The sequence below is a fragment of the Equus quagga genome, chromosome 13, assembly GCF_021613505.1.
Source record: "Equus quagga isolate Etosha38 chromosome 13, UCLA_HA_Equagga_1.0, whole genome shotgun sequence".
Taxonomy (NCBI): Eukaryota; Metazoa; Chordata; class Mammalia; order Perissodactyla; family Equidae; genus Equus; species Equus quagga.
Window position 1 is genome coordinate 6,278,399 of NC_060279.1, and position 16,137 is coordinate 6,294,535.

The 16,137-nt window shown below is 36.4% G+C and overlaps 1 protein-coding gene across 3 annotated transcripts in view; it reads left to right on the forward strand.

Annotated features, from left to right (window-relative positions):
• Positions 1-16,137, forward strand: part of FIRRM (FIGNL1 interacting regulator of recombination and mitosis) — a 39,653-nt gene that overhangs the window by 12,854 nt on the left and 10,662 nt on the right. For 2 of the 3 annotated variants that reach the window (XM_046681869.1, XM_046681872.1), the window contains exons 9-16: positions 1,421-1,501; positions 2,927-2,991; positions 6,230-6,378; positions 6,658-6,787; positions 7,903-8,089; positions 9,168-9,250; positions 9,594-9,645; positions 10,953-11,042. In XM_046681869.1, the coding sequence (XP_046537825.1) occupies positions 1,421-1,501; positions 2,927-2,991; positions 6,230-6,378; positions 6,658-6,787; positions 7,903-8,089; positions 9,168-9,250; positions 9,594-9,645; positions 10,953-11,042 (837 nt within the window). The remainder of the gene's footprint in view (positions 1-1,420; positions 1,502-2,926; positions 2,992-6,229; positions 6,379-6,657; positions 6,788-7,902; positions 8,090-9,167; positions 9,251-9,593; positions 9,646-10,952; positions 11,043-16,137) is intronic. The other variant, XM_046681870.1, reaches the window with a different exon arrangement.

Here is a 16,137-nt window from a genome sequence, read left to right on the forward strand (position 1 = left end):
CTGTTTGACTTTATGGTACTAATTTAAAGCTCTTTGTATTATAGGGTATAACATATTTGGATGACATAACAACCAATATTTATTGAGCTAAGTTGTATGAGTGTAAGACACTATTTAAATCTCACAGTAACCATAGTACAAACCACATTGCAACCTCATAGAAAGATTTCAGAACTTTCTCAAGGTCATATAGTAGTTGTGGTAGGGTGAGAATTCAATACAGATGATGGCTCCATGGTCCTCCACCTCCCCTGCTTAGACATAGCTGTCTTGGCATTGCCCACTGTCTTATCAATTTACAAATGTGATACATACTCAGAAAACTTTCACATATTACACAAATATCTAACATGGAAAGTGAGATCCTACTTTATTTTGCTAAACAGAACCACAGGTAAAGTTTTGATTTATTTAGGGAGATTAGGGAGCAAATATTAACACACAACACAGATTTTAAAATAATATTGCATTATACATACTGTTATGCAGCTTGATTTTTTACTTAATAATCTATCTCAGGGCTTTCTGTGTCCGTGAAGGTATATCTACCTGATTCTTTTCAAAACTCAATGTTATTATAGTTTATGGATATACTTTGAATTTATTTAACCATTCTCCAGTTGATGGATATTTGGTTCATTTCAGTTTTCATTGTATAAGAAAATGTTGCATTGCATACCTTACTAGTAGTATTTCTATAGGATATATTTCCAGAAGTGGAATTGTGCTACTGGGTCAAGGAGTTTTAACATTTAGCTTTGAATAATAGTGCAAAGGTAGTATTATTTCTGCTCCCACGAATGGTAAAAGAAAGTGCTCATTACCCCATTTTCTCATCAACTCTGGGATGTTAATCAGTCTTTTGAATCTTTGCTAATCAGATAGCCCTCTCCCTGCCCTGCTCAGAAAATATGTAATTAGGTTGTAATTTGGATTTTTTTCAATATCGGTTTTGGGCAATTTGTATTTTCTTTTCTGTAAGCTGCCTTCTCTTGTCTTTTACCTGTTTTCTTTTATGTGTCATTCTTTTATTGGTTTGTAAGACCTTTTTCTTTTGACCATCCAAAAGGACCTTTTTCTTTTTGACCATCTTTGACCATCTTTCTGATCCCCATATAACAACAATAAGGGGTTTAAACTTCTTTCACTTTCAGACCAACCAAGAATGGTCACCTCTTCTACTGTTATGGATTAAAGTTTCTTTTCAGTAATGTAAAGTTGAAGTTTTTGAAATATCTGTGTCGTCATTCACTGTTTGTTTGTATTGCTCCTAACAACAATTTAGAGAAGAATTATGTTTACTTAAGAAAATGTTTATACTCTGTTTGAGAGATCATTTTAGAAAATATTGTCTCATTTACAAGTTTAGCTAATTTCATATTCTTTTCTTACTTCTTTCTTATTTTCTTTCTTTGAACAGGATAATGCTGACTACAGATTATTTCAGAAAACACTCAAATTGTGTCGTTTCTTTGCTAACTCCCTTTTGCACTATACTAAGGTAAGGCTTATTTTTTATAATGTGTAAATGTGAAATCTATAATAAATTACAGATTATCCTGTTTTTGTCATTCCTGCCAAGAACAATATTTTGAAGTTATTTTGTCAAGAGTGCATTTTGTAGTGTTTTTTCTTTTGGTTTAATGTTGTTAATTGTTAAATATTGAATATCTGTTATATCGTTTAAGGTGTTACTATCATCATTATTTTTATTCAATTCTCTGAAAAGATTATTTCTGTAAGCATAAATATAAATAAAATTCTGTAAGCACAAATCAATTTTCAGAAGATAATTCAATTTCCCTTTAAATACTGTTTATAAATTTTTTCTACTGTATTTCTGTATTAGGTTGTTGAAGTTTAAATGTTCAAACCTTTCAAACTGTTTAATAATTTTAAGAAGAGCTGCATATTTGGGAGTCATAAGGGTAGCAGTGATAGTTGAAGATATGTGAATAGAAGAGAAGTTATCAAGGCAGATTATTTGGAGAGAAGAGCAGAGAATGCTTACAGCAGCCAGTGAAAGAAACATCATTATAATAGATATTGGTGATTTAAAAAAAAAACAAAACTGTTGTCCACATTGAATTTTTTTTTGATCTTCCTCCTTTTTGAGGAAAAGGTAAGGCTCTCCATGATTGTTTATTATAGTCAGAATGCCATGGCACATTTCCACCCTGTTTGGTGTGCTGCCTGAGTTGGCGCTTCTGGGCAACTGCCACTTACTATAGTTGGCTGCTCCAACCCTGTGTTCCTTGCAGCTGCAGGTGTGTATTTCAGTAGCAGAGGTACATGGTGGGAGGGTCCTGGCACCAGTGGCTTTTATGGGTAGTTACCCATCTGATGTTTGCTTGGTATGTGGGAGGCAAAATTGCCCCTAATTATGCTATTTTTAATCAATTCTATCAGGGAAATTTTAAACTTTAAAATTAATCATCAGCTTTTTTTCTATATCCTGTAGTACAATAAAAATTATTTCTTTACTTTCTAAGAGATAGGCTAACCATAATGGATGGAGCAGTCACATCTGTACTTGAATCCCAGCCTTGCTGGTTTTTAGCCTTGTGACTTGATCAAGTTACTTGATCCCTTACCTTCAGCTTTCTATTCTGTGAAATGGAGATAATAATCTGTCATAGGATTTTTGAGAGCACTAAAATTAAGTAATGTACCTGAAGTCGCTTGCTACCTGTCTGCCGAGCACTTGGTAGGTGCTTAGAAATGATCGCTGCTAATCTTGGTTGTGGTGATCCTTGTAATAGTGAAGAATGTTAGGTGCTTACCCTCATCCTCCTCTTTATTCTCATGCAAGAACTTTTTTTTTTAATGTGGCACATGGAGGATTTTATTTTGCATGGCTTTGTGAGAAGATATGTATAGAAAAGCACATTGTCTAGAAAGAATGAATAGAGTTATTTTATTCTAGGAATTTCTTCCTTTCCTCTCTGATTCCTGTTGTACATTGCACCAGCTTTATCTTCAGATACACAGGTAAGAATGCCATATGGTTATTAAAATGTAACAGTGCCATTTGAACCATGCAAAGGTTAAGGGGATATCATTTTAAAATAAAACATCAAAGTAACATTTCTTAATGTTCTAGTAAACTTTTAATCTGCTTGCTTAAAATAATTAGAGATGGAAGCTTATAAAGAATAGATTCTATGTAAGTTTTACTTATCTTTGTATTCTTAACTAGTCACTTCTTACACCTGAGTGATGAATAATTGGTCTGCTGAAAATACCAAAAGGCCAAAAAAAGAGGTTATATATACATTTATGTATTTTTATACTGGCATATTGTTTTTTGTCTTTGTTAATTTTTATTTTATTTCTATGAGATTTGAGTAGTAAACTCCATCTCAAAAAAAAGTGAATTCCCAAAAAGTATCATAATTTAGATAGGGGCTAAGTGATATCTGAAATTGACTGTTACCTCAGAAGAGCCCACAATTTTACAGTAAAATAATCTGTCAGCTCATTTATCCAGCAGTCCTCTTTAGTTTTCTAGACAACTTTTTCATACCTCTTCCTCTTCAAACTTCTGTATCTCCAACACCTCCACCCCATTCCTCATTGTCATTTAATGTCCTCACTTTGTCTGTCACTGAGAAAAATGGAAGCAGTCGGAAGAGAACTTCCATATACTCCCTCCAACATCAACTATTCTACCTGTATCTAGGCCCATGTATTCCTTTGTTCCCATGAATGAACTGTCTACACCTGCCTAAGGCCAGCCTCTCCATCTGTGTATTAGATTTCATCCTCTCTCAGATGCTCAGGGACCTCGCTCTACCAGTTGTTCCCTTTCCCTCTTGCATCATCAATTTCCCTTTCTCCTAGTCTTTCTCATGAGTATACCGACGTGCCATAATTTTTCCCATCTTAAGAATATAAAAAAAACAAAATCTCTCAACTCTACATCCTCCTCCAAACACTTTCCCATTTCTCTGCCTCTGTTTACAACAAAACTCTTGGAAAAAGTTTTCCAGATCACTATCCCTACTTTCTTTCTTGAAGCTATTCCACTCAGACGTTCCGTTCCACCACTTTAACAAAACGTTTCTTGTTAGGGTCATTAATGACCTCCATGTTGCTGCATCCAGTGGTCAATTTTAGGCCTCATCTTATGTAACCTGTCAGCAGTGCTTTACCCTTTCTTTTGAACTCTCTTCTGTTGGCTTCTAAGATACCTCACTCTCGTGGTTCTCTTCTGATCTCACTGGCTGCTGCTTCTGAGCCTCCTCAGCAGGTTCCTCCTCTTCTCCCCACTTCTTTAAGTTGGGTGTGCTCCAGCACTCAATCTTCAAGCCTTTTCTCCCTCTGTGGTCAATTAATCTCAAGACTTTAAATTTAATCTCTCCCCTTTAATGTCTAACTGCCAATCAGGAAATCTGCACTTAAATTGACCCAAACTGAACTCTTGATTCCTACCCCTTCCTTCCCCACCCCCTACAAAATGTGCTCCTCTTGTAGCTTCCTCATTTCCTTTTAAGTGGCAACTTTGTTCTTCATGTTGATCAGGCCAAAAGAACTTGCTGTCATCTTCAATGTTTTTCTCTTGCTCTCATTCCCACATCTGGTCCATTAGCAAATTTTGTCAGTATCACCTTCAGTATAAATATATATATTCAGTATATATATACAGAATCCAACCACTTCTTACCACCTGAACTGCCACCATCTGATCCTGTCCACTGTTATTTTCTTGCCTGGACTTTTGCGAAAGAGCATCCTACCCACTGTCTTTGCTTCCACTCTTGCTTTGCTCCAGTCTTTTCTCCATACAGTAGCCAAAGTGAGTGCTAAAACATAAATTAGATACATGACTTCTCTGCGCAAACCCACAAATGACTCAATTTTCAAACAATTCAACAGAATTTCCTGTCCACCTTACCTTGTTTTATTTTTTCTCTATAGCACTTATTAACATCTACTATATTATGTATTTACATGGTCGCTTGTTTGTTAACTGCCCCCTTCATTAGAATATACACTCTATAAAGGCAGTGGCTTTGTATATTCTGTTTACTACTATATCACCCACTCCTGGAAAGGCACATGATATATACATAGGCACTTAATAAACATTTGTCAAATAAATCAATTTAAATACATCTTTTGATTGAAAAACAAATACTTGCTTTGATGCTCAGTAGCAATAGTTCAAGTCTGTGGAGTATCATTACATATATTTTATTTCTATATAAGTCATGCATCACTTAATGATGGGGATATGTTCTGAGAAATGCGTCATTAGACGATTTTCTCGTTGGGCATCATAGAGTGTCCTTACACAAGCCTAAATGGTATATAGACTACAACACACCTGGCTACATATTACTAATCTTATGGGACCACTGTCGTACGTGTGGTCCATCATTGACCGAAATATCGTTACGCAGTGTATGACTCTGTGTCTTACCTTACTTATAATTTAATCCTCACAACTCTGAATCAATGTCACAAGTGAAGAAACTGAGGCTCAGGGAGGTCAAATGAAAGAACCAAAGTCAAACTAATAAGAGACTGGTGCTTTCTTCATCACATTACAAAGACCTCTTTATCTTAAGTGCATCCTTTTAAATGCTTTTACCCCTCTAGACAGGGATTTTTCATGTACTGTCAAGTTTGCCACAATTAAAAAAAAAATGGCAAAAAATATTGAATACATATTTTATTTCACATGGGTTTTGATTGAAGTTTAGTTTAAACCCCAGTTACTGAGACATTTCCCGTGAAAGTCTTTGCGTCTTCCTTCAGTGTTAGCATTCAGTTCTTGTAAAGCTCTTGCTTATGAGAAACTGAGCATTAACTCATAATAGGTTCCACATTCTACCTATTTTAAAACAACTTTTAATAGAAGTAATTATGTTAGAATTTATCAGAAATATCTTTTTATGTATGTTTTTACTAGTTAAGATTCATATTTTTACAGTATTTATTAAGGATATCATTGTCAAAATGGTATTAAAATGTATCAAACAGTAGTATACTCAGTTTTTCTCTAAGATTGTAAACTTTTAATTTTATAGAATTATAGTAATATTTAGTTCAGAGGTCTTCATACAGTTATGATGTCAATTCAGTACTTTGAATTTTACTTTATAAAATGCATCATACTTTTTTTATATATTTCCACTGCTAGAAGAACATGTTTACAGTACTTACCTCTACCTAAAATTAGAAGACAGCTATTAATCAATGAATTTTTTCCCTCCCTTTGCAGCAAGTTTCCTCCAAGCCTGTATGCCGTCAGGATTTCTAAAGCACAGCAGGAGGAAATAGCGGGTGCTTTCCTTGTCACACTGGACCCCCTCATCACTCAGCTTCTCACATTCCAGCCTTTTGTGCAAGTGGTTTTGGACAGTCGATTAGGTAAGTTTCAAAAGAGATTTAGTGTTAAATCATCTCTTATTAATTATGACACGTTAGAGGCAGGGTTATTTTACCCTTACATAGTCATTCTTTGTTTAAGTTTTAAAAGTTTTATTTAAAATTCTTTCTACTTTTTTTTCTTGGAACATATTTCTCATTTAAAAAAATTATGCCTCTGATTTCTTTTTATATCACAATCAGATTTCTGCTGAAAATATTTAGAGTATGTTTTTACCAATTTGGTGTAACTTAATTAATCTGTTTTTTTTTACCTATGAGAGCTGCCATGTGAACTACAGTTCCCACAATGTCTACTGCTCGTTGTTATCATGGATAAGCTGCCTGCTCAGCCTGAGGACGTGCAGACCCTGTGGTGCACAGAGAGCCAGGCCTCGGAAACTACGACCAGGTAGCGTATGTGGCCTTGTTTATATCCAGTCATATTATGGATGGTTTAGAATGCCCTCCTGTTCAGAATGATCTAGAAATTTAGTTTTTTCTTATGTCACATGTTCTAGTTAATAGTTACTATGTAGACCTCATATATGTTGCTGCTTTATAAAAATAGATAAATATACATAAATCTATAACATGCTAAAAATATTTTAATTTTGTTCAGTGTTTTAGAAAGTACCGTCTAGTAGCCAGTGTTATGAATTTTAGTGTAACAGAGTAAATGTGGTTAGTAACATTTACAAATGAGCTCTGATAAATAGAAAGCTAGATACTATATGTTACCTCCTGGGAAATTTCACTTGAATTCATCTTCCTTACCAACACCAGGCTCTACTTTCTTATTCCCTGGATTATTGCTATGCTTTAGTTTTTCACTCTTTCCTTTAGCCCATTCTGGGCACCACTACCAGGTTAGTCTCCCTGAAGCCCAGTTCTGCTTCCTGTTCTCCTGCTCAAAAACTAAAGTGGAATGTCCAGACTCCTCAGCTTTGCATGTAAAGCCCATCCTGTTCTCTCACCACCTTCTGCTTTTGCTCCTCAGACTTTCACCTTGTTTTCCACATGCACGCTTCGCTTCTTCAGACTGGTTATTCCTTTCTACCTTCTCACTCAAGCTTTGTCTTCTTTACCTATTTATATTTTGCCTGTTTTTAATTTGTTATTTAAATCTTCTGTGAATATTTCTTAATCCATTTCAATCTTAAAATGACTCCTCCCTATCTGAACTATAATACCTATTTTCTATTTTATATATGTTGTGTGATTTAGCTGTTTAAATTTCAAGTTCCTTGATGAATTTTGTCTTTGTATAGTTCAGTACTAAATAAATAGTTGGTAGATGATTAAAAAGAACAAGTACAGGAAAATTCTTCTCCTTTAAGGCATTTCTCTAACGGTGACTGTATTTTATTTATATGGATACATATTCACATATGTTGGAAACTGTTGTTGATACATACCTCTTCAGACATTCTGCTTTGTTAAAATAACCCTCCCTGTGTCGTTATTATACCTGCTAATTATGAACTGTTAATAATGTTAGGTTCAATGTTCTCAATTCCCCTGCAGAGTATCTCTACTCAGAGCCATTTTCTACAGTTTTGAGCAGTGTTCTGGTGAGCTCTCTCTGCCCGTTCATTTACAGGGAGTAAGGAGTCAAGGGCAAGCCGAGGGCGCCGTCACCTTGTATCAGCATGTCTGTGTTCATCTGTGTGCATTTATTGCTTCCTTTCATCCCTCACTGTTTCCCGAATTGGTAAGTTTGTTACTTGCTGGGCTAAGTGAGATTACACATTTGCCTTCTTTTAATTGAAATTGTGATTCATATACAGAAGAAAGTGTGGGAATAGTTAATGTATATTCTTTTTAAATGTCATTCTTTCAGCTTGCATATTTTACCCTTTGATTCATTTGTATCCTAGAAAATGGTAATCCTAGAGTCCCATAGTATTCAGATATAATATTTAGCTAAAGTATTTGAGAAACATTTTGAGTGGAAAGGTATGGAAAGACAATGTGAGAAGAGGAGAAATATGTAGGATTTTACTTAATTCAGTTTCATAAAGAAAAGAAGTAGATAATAGTATGCAGTACCGAGTCTCCTATAGATCGTATAATGTAGATTTTTTTAAAAAAGGGATTGTATTAGAAAAGATGTTGAGAAAACTCTAGGAAAAAATTCTTAGAATTTACATAAGGATCATTTAAGATATTATACAATGAGTAGTATCTGGCACCTATTTAATACTGTATTTGAATAGGTAAAGGCAGAAGCAAAAGTATAAGCATGTTGGGGCCGGCCCGGTGGCGCAGCGGTTAAGTTCGCACGTTCCGCTTCTCGGCGGCCCGGGGTTCGCTGGTTCGGATCCTGGGTGCGGACATGGCACTGCTTGGCAGCCATGCTGTGGTAGGCGTCCCACGTATAAACTAGAGGAAGATGGGCACGGATGTTAGCTCAGAGCCAGGCTTCCTCAGCAAAAAGAGGAGGACTGGCAGTAGTTAGCTGAGGGCTAATCTTCCTCCAAAAAAAAAAAAAAAAGTATAGGCATGTATATTGTATATATTGTTTGAAAGATTTCAGGCTACTTAGAGAATCTTTGTGGATCCTAGTGATTGAGTTACCACATTTAAAACCACTTTTGAATCTCCATAGCCCAACACAATGCTTAATATACAGTAGGTGCTCAATAAATGTTGAGGGAATGGTAGTGTAGGTTCTTTCAGATACTAGAAAGTAGAGCTTTCCCCTTGAGGATCTGTTATTATTTGGACTGTGATAGTGTCCTGTTTTGTTTTGAGCAATGTAACATCAATGCTGGTATCTTTGTCGTTAGGATGCTGCTCTTTTGAACGCTGTGCTCAGTGCCAGTATGATCACCTCTTTGCTAGCTGTGGATGCGTGGTGCTTCGTTGCTCGGTACAGCATACTTACTTTTTGGGATTTGGGATTGATTTATAGTAGTGACTAACAGTACATGATTTTATACTTTTAAGTTTATAGAAACGTTCTGTCTCAATAATCTTTTAATAGCCCCCGAACAGTTTGATTTCATATCATAGCACTAAATTAGGAACCGGGTTCCCTCTCTCCTTTCTTTGGTTCAAGTCAATAGGTAACTGTTGCTTAAGTAGTCTTGTATATTGTGATATTCCTTGGCTGTGGACATAACTGCAGTTTAGAATATTTAGTGCTTTATGGAAGTTCTTCTCTTTGCTTTTGTGAATAATTGTATAAAGATTGCCTTCTCTTTCTATCACAGATATGGGTCTGCTGAACTCTGTGCACACCATGTCACCATCGTGGCTCATCTGGTGAGTAGAATTACAAGGCCTAAAACATCCACTTTCCGTGCAGTTCCCTTGAGGATATGATCATCTTAAAGAATGTGAATATTGAAAGGAGAAATAGCGTGGTAGCTAAATTGTTTTGACAGTTTCTTTTTGCTGCATTAATGCTGATGCTATTGAGAGCCATGTACTAGAAACAGTGTAAAACTGGGGAAATTGTCTCATATGTTCAAAACTTTATAGAGTACTATTCTTCTGAAAAGAAAGACTGTTAATTGACAATAAATTTAAAATTGAATACAAAGTAGAAAATAAGAAAACAGCTAGTTGTAATGTTGATGACATCTAGAGGGAGTTCTTTTCTCCCTCTCTCTTTAATATGACTCAGACAAACTGACTCTTATGTTGTTGTATCTCTTTCAGTCAGGATGATTTGAGAGGGACTAAATGTGATAGTGATCCATGCCTTTTGGGAAAAGAAGTAATGCTTTATGAGAGGGTACAAAGAGAATGTGATTTAATGATGATTTGTTTTAATCTTTTCAATGTTGACCTTTTTTTGCTTTTAAATTCTGAGATGTTTGATATGTTCCATATAAGATGGTCATGACCTGTTTGTTTTTCGTTCCTGGGCTTTGATGAAGATCTTATGAGTCCATGTGTCTTTTCTTTCTTCTTATTGTGTTATGTATTTCTTGGTTTGCCTTTTAAGGATGTTGTAGACTAAATCCAGTGAGGTGTATAATAACCTGAACAGCTGAGATCTATGTCTCCATGGCCAATGGTCTGGAGCACTTACCCACTTCACTAAATCCTTAACACATCTTGCACAAAACAGATAGAGTGATTTTTGTGTTATATGTATTATGTCTCCTTTAAATTAAAGTTTTCCTTTAAGTGAAAGCTCTCCTAGTACATTATGATAGGAATTGATTTCCAGAAAATTGAATTTATAAAATCTTTTGATGAAGCTCCAATCTTGAGCTATATCCACCTCTGCATTATTGTACTTATACCTTAAAAACATTCCATGAATTGTCTTTTAGTAGAATGATTGACAAAGCAATTTATCATCAAAATAGTAATTAGACATAGAAATTCCAAAGTGTTGTTTTTAAATATAATGTCGAAATTGTTTTCTCATTATAAAAGTAATCTAGGTTCATGGAAGAAAAAAAATTAAATGAAGAAAACCTTCAAATTACGTTAAAATCACCTATAATCTTACCTCCCAGAAAGAGCTGCTGTTAATATTTTGGCATATAAAAGCTTGTAAAAGCTATGGTTTTAAGTCATTCACTCTCTCCTCTCTCTCTCTCGTCTTTTCCCAGATAAAATCTTGCCCTGGAGAATGTTATCAGCTTACCAACCTATCAATACTGTTCAGACGTCTGTTCTTCTTCATGGCCCCACCCCAACAGGCAAGGATCTTTGTCAGCAATTGCTGAGAATTGGATTCGGGCTCTTTTGAAGGCTTTTTTTTGTCCTTCGATTTATTCTACATGTAAATGTTAACGTGCTCTGAGCATAAATTTTTAGTATGTTGATTGCTTTTCTTACTACTTTTAGATAGGTTTAGATTTTGATGTTGTTAAAGAAAAACCAGAGCTATATAGTAGTTAAAGTGGTAAAAACAGATTTTATTCAGAACTGTTGTGAGGGGAAAAGAGACCTCAGTGTAGAACTGGGCTCAATTCTGAATACAGTATAGACTGGTGGGGATTTATAGTCAAGGAGCAAGGGGTAGGTCAATGGATACAGATTGCTTAGAGGAAGTATCAAGGGTATGGGGTGATTCTGGCTAAACTGACTTGACAAGATTCTTGCTGAACACGGACCACAGTGATCAGATACCAACAGTGAGGGATTCTTTCTAAATTGACTTAGCAGGATTCTTTCTAAAACTGGATGATTCAGACCCAGCAAGGATGGCAGAAGGTCGAAGCCTAGTGGAGAAAGAGGGCTTAGAAGAGCCTGACTTAGCTTTGGTCTGAGAGAGAGTCTTGGTCAATGACTTTGCTGCAGGCTTAGATAATCATTCCAATTCTGTCTTCCTGAAATATATCTTCCCCCTTGTTTTCATACGTTTAAGATACTTGAAATGAAACGGTTCTTTATTCTTTGCCCCTTTTAACTTATTTTGAAGAGCTAGAATATGACATGCCCTTAATAAAGTTTTTTTTTTTTTTTTTTTTTTTTTTTACCATAAATAAGTTGAACTTTTAGGGGAAAATTGAAAGTATGATGAGCCTTAGTTGTTTGCTGCTGTGAGGAAAACAAACTGCCATGATAGAGGAGATTCTCTAATTAAAGGAACCTGTGGAGCCTAGTGCAGTCCCCGGGACTAGTCACTGGAGCTCCTTTTTTAAAAATACAGCTTCCTGGAGTGGGTATGGAGTGGTGGCTATGAAGTGAGGTTCTGTAATATGTTTTTGTTGTTATTGTTGTTAAATTCCTGCATGATTCTAACATGGATACAAGATTAGGAACCACTAGGTTAGTGAAAGGGGTTACAGGCCTTGGTTTGAATCCTGGCTTACTACGACCTTGGGCAAGTCATCCTTTCTGGACATAAGTTACCCTGTCTACAAAGTGGTGGGTATGTGTAACTATTTGGAAACATTCTGTAAGGACAACACTTGTAGTGCCAAGCTTAGAGGGTTGCTCAGTAAACGCTGGGAGTTATTTCTGACTGGAGTGTTTTCCCCAAGTCCGTGTCTGCTTTCCTGTCCTAGAGAGGCTGGCCAGGCACCAGAGGAACCACACCAGCCACCTAGCCCTCTTTCTTGCAGGTCAGAAGCACACAGGGCCCACCTGTTAGCCCTCTAGAAAGTATGTGAGGGCTGCTGTTCTTCCCTCCAAAACTCCAAAACAGTTGTCAGCTCTAGGTCTCTTCGAATTTTAATACCTTTTATTCCCCATCAGAGGTCTTGCTCTTGGTTCCTGGTACATTGTTTTTCATAGAGGCCTTGTTAACTGGAACGCCCTTCCTGAAGAAGTGGGATTGGGAAGGGAAAGAGTCCTTGTAACCTCAATTTTCTCATTTATAAAATAGGAATAAAATTATCCTTTTCCTAAGGTTGTTCTGAAATTTTAACTTTTAGAATAATACAACTCAGAATGAATTAGCTCAAAATGTCTAGAAGCCTTGTTATAAAGGAAGAAGATAAATGCTAGTTTATGTTTAAAGATGTCTTATGTATTTCTCAGTTTTCTAAATTTTTCCAGTAATTGAGGCTATCAGATATGTAAATTATGGATAAATGGGGGGTTACTTTTAATTTTTTTCTTCAGTTATCAAATACTGATTTCCTGCTATGGTCAAGTTACTGTGCTAAAATTTAAAATTAAAGGACAAACCTGAATTTGAATCTCTGTTCTGAGAGTCCTTGAGAGGTTGAGATGCTGGTGCTCAGATGGCAGGTGGAGACTTGAGGAGACACGGAACGTGCGCGTGCAGGGGGTGAGCATCTGACAAGTGTCCGCCCTCCCCGCTCAGCTCGCTGTCCTTTCCTGTGAGACATGCTCCCTCCTCTTGAAGGACGGAGGGAACTGATACTGTTTGAGACTTTAAGATGGACCGGGCTTTGTACTGGGCACTTTAATTCTTTTAGTCCTTAGATCAGCCTTGTAGGATAGATATTATGTCCATTTTACAGAAAAAGAAACTAACTCAGGGAAATTAAAGAATTTCCCCAAACTGACTTGTGGTAAACAGCTGAGCTGGAATTCAGACCAGATCTGTTACTCCAAAATCCAGGCTTTTCCCACTGCTCCAGTATTCTTTTTCAACTGTTCTTTATGTGGTAATTTCAGGACCCTCCCCTGTTTGTGGGCTGTTGCCTCCTTACCCCTTTAACCATAGGAAATCTGCTTTTATTGTTTAGGTGTTATAAAGCTTGCTCATAAATTAATTTTTAATAGTGTTTTGTTGCTTAAAATAAAAACTTGGAAACCACTGCACTATGTCAGGGCATCTAGTCCTAGTAGAAATTATAAACCTATAAAAATACTCGTAATAAAAGGTGGTACGTGATGAGTGCCAAAACTGAGGCACAGATGGGGTTTGGTTGGGTGTTCATAGCTTAGACGATCATTTCTGGGAGGTACGGTGTGGGAACAGGTAGGAATGGAGAAGTTCTTGGAGCTGGTGGCCTTTGAGATACAAACTGAAGAACAGTGACAGTGGAAGGGAGGTGGGGACAGTAGCAAAGGTGAGAAAGCACAGGCTAGGGAGAAAAGGGGGGCAAGTAGTGAACCTGGAATTAATTATTCAGTTCATTTGCATACAAGATGTATCCTTTTTTTTTAAGATTTTTTTATTTTTTCCTTTTTCTCCCCAAAACCCCCTGGTGCATAGTTGTATATTTTTAGTTGTGGGTCCTTCTTGTTGTGGCATGTGGGACGCTGCCTCAGCATGGCCTGATGAGCGGTGGGTGCCATGTCTGTGCCCAGGATCCAAACTGGCGAAACCCTGGGCCGCTGAAGCAGAGCGCACGAATTTAACCACTCGGCTGTGGGGCCAGCCCTAAGATGTATCTTTTTTTTTTTTTAAGATTTTATTTTTCCTTTTTCTCCCCAAAGCCCCTTGGTACATAGTTGTGTATTTTTAGTTGTGGGTCTGTCTAGTTGTGGCATGTGGGACGCCGCCTCAGCGTGGCCTGACAAGCAATGCCATGTCCATGCCCAGGATTTGAACCTGTGAAACCCCGGGTCGCCAAAGCAGAGCGCATGAACTTAACCACTTAGCCACGGGGCCAGTCCCAAGATGTATCTTTTTAAATATTGAAATAAAAACCCAGATTTTCTATCAGTGGTGCAGCATTAACGTAAATGAAAATAGTTAATCCCAGTACAGTGATATTTTACTTAAAAAAAAAGAAACGCCTTTCTTTTTTAAGTGATAGTTTTGAGGGAAATGCCAGTATATATAGAGAGAGTAAAATGTGTTTTCTGTTTCAATATGGAGAGTAATTATTGAGTATCCTGTTATTTCTTTTAGTGTGTAACTATTAATAGTAATCTTGTTTTATAGAAACAAGCAAAAGTACAAGGAGGTTACCTAACTGAAGGGAAAGGGTTTAATATGCCTGATTTAAAGCACACTGGTAGTTGGGCTTTTTTGTGCTTTTCGTGTAAAGTAAAAATTACTATATGTATTTATGTTTTAAGCCCACTGGTGTGTTTTTTCTCTCTTCTCAGTTTTAAGGGGGGGAAGTCGTAATTCTCTGTGAATTATTCCCTTATACTTCACTCTTTGTGAAGTATTGTCATTACTAGCAGTTTTAAATCTTTAAAATTGCGTTGAGACCAGGGTTTTCAAACTCAGAATAGTAAATAAATCAGTCTTTCTGTGTAATAAATTTTGGCAACATTTACCCTTTTATATTTTCCAAGGCATTGTTATTTATAGTTTCTATTTTGGGAGGGGACCAAGTTCATTCACTCACTGGACTTGATTGTAAAGAAGGATCATGTTTGAACTGATGTCATCAGTTGGGGCAGTTCTCTCGGCTTTCCTGATGCAGTCTGGTCTCAGGACTATAGCGGCTGCTTGTGACACACAGCTCGTCGAGGGATCCATTTTTCTGGCTTTAGCAGCTGTCGCAAAAGATAGGCACATGATTTCTCCCTTGTTTTGACAGCTAAATATTTTCTGCAAACAAAATAAAATTCAAATAAAAATATAGTATGTAACAAGAAAGTTTCTCTGTCAAATTTAATAGCATGGGTTTTTTTTTCATTTTTGATGTAGGAAAACTTTTCATTCAATAAGTACATTTTGGATATCATAAATTGAATTCTTCTTAAAAAATTACATTAATAGACTTTTAGCTGGGTTATGCTTAATTTAGTAATTAAGTGTACCATTCATTTTGCTGTTTTTCCACCAGAAACTAATTTAAGCTTTTAACTGTTTAGAACTTTTCTTTTGCATTTTTATCTAGTCTGTTGACACTTCATTTTGACAAAACGGAACTGTCTTTCTGGTAACCTGGCACGCACTTTGAATTATCTCAGTGGTAGAATGCATTTGCCAACCACATTGTTCTGGACTGGTGGCTCATTTGTGAAATGAATTTTGTATGCTGTCTGAAGGAGAGCAGAGCCAGCTAGCCCACTGGAGAGCTGAACTTAACAGGCTTTGCTTCTTTAAATCCTCAGCTGCAGTCGGCTGAGATAACAGCAGGCCACAAAGGTTGGCTGAATCAGTCTGGTTGGCATATTTTGGAATATTACTTTTGACTTTGCAAGGTGATGAGTGCACAAGTTCTTAGGAAAATAATAGATTTATTGGGTAGGGATATGATAAAATAGCTGAGATGACTAATAATGAAATACATTGTTTAACACTTCATAGTGCATTAATATTGCGTTCTACTTAAACTGTGTTTGCCATTTTGGAAACAAATACAACAACAACAAAAATAATGTGTGTTCATTTAAGTCACCTTGATCTGGTACCTTGTGATATTACTATTCAATTAAAGACTTTTTAAAAATACTAAATATGGA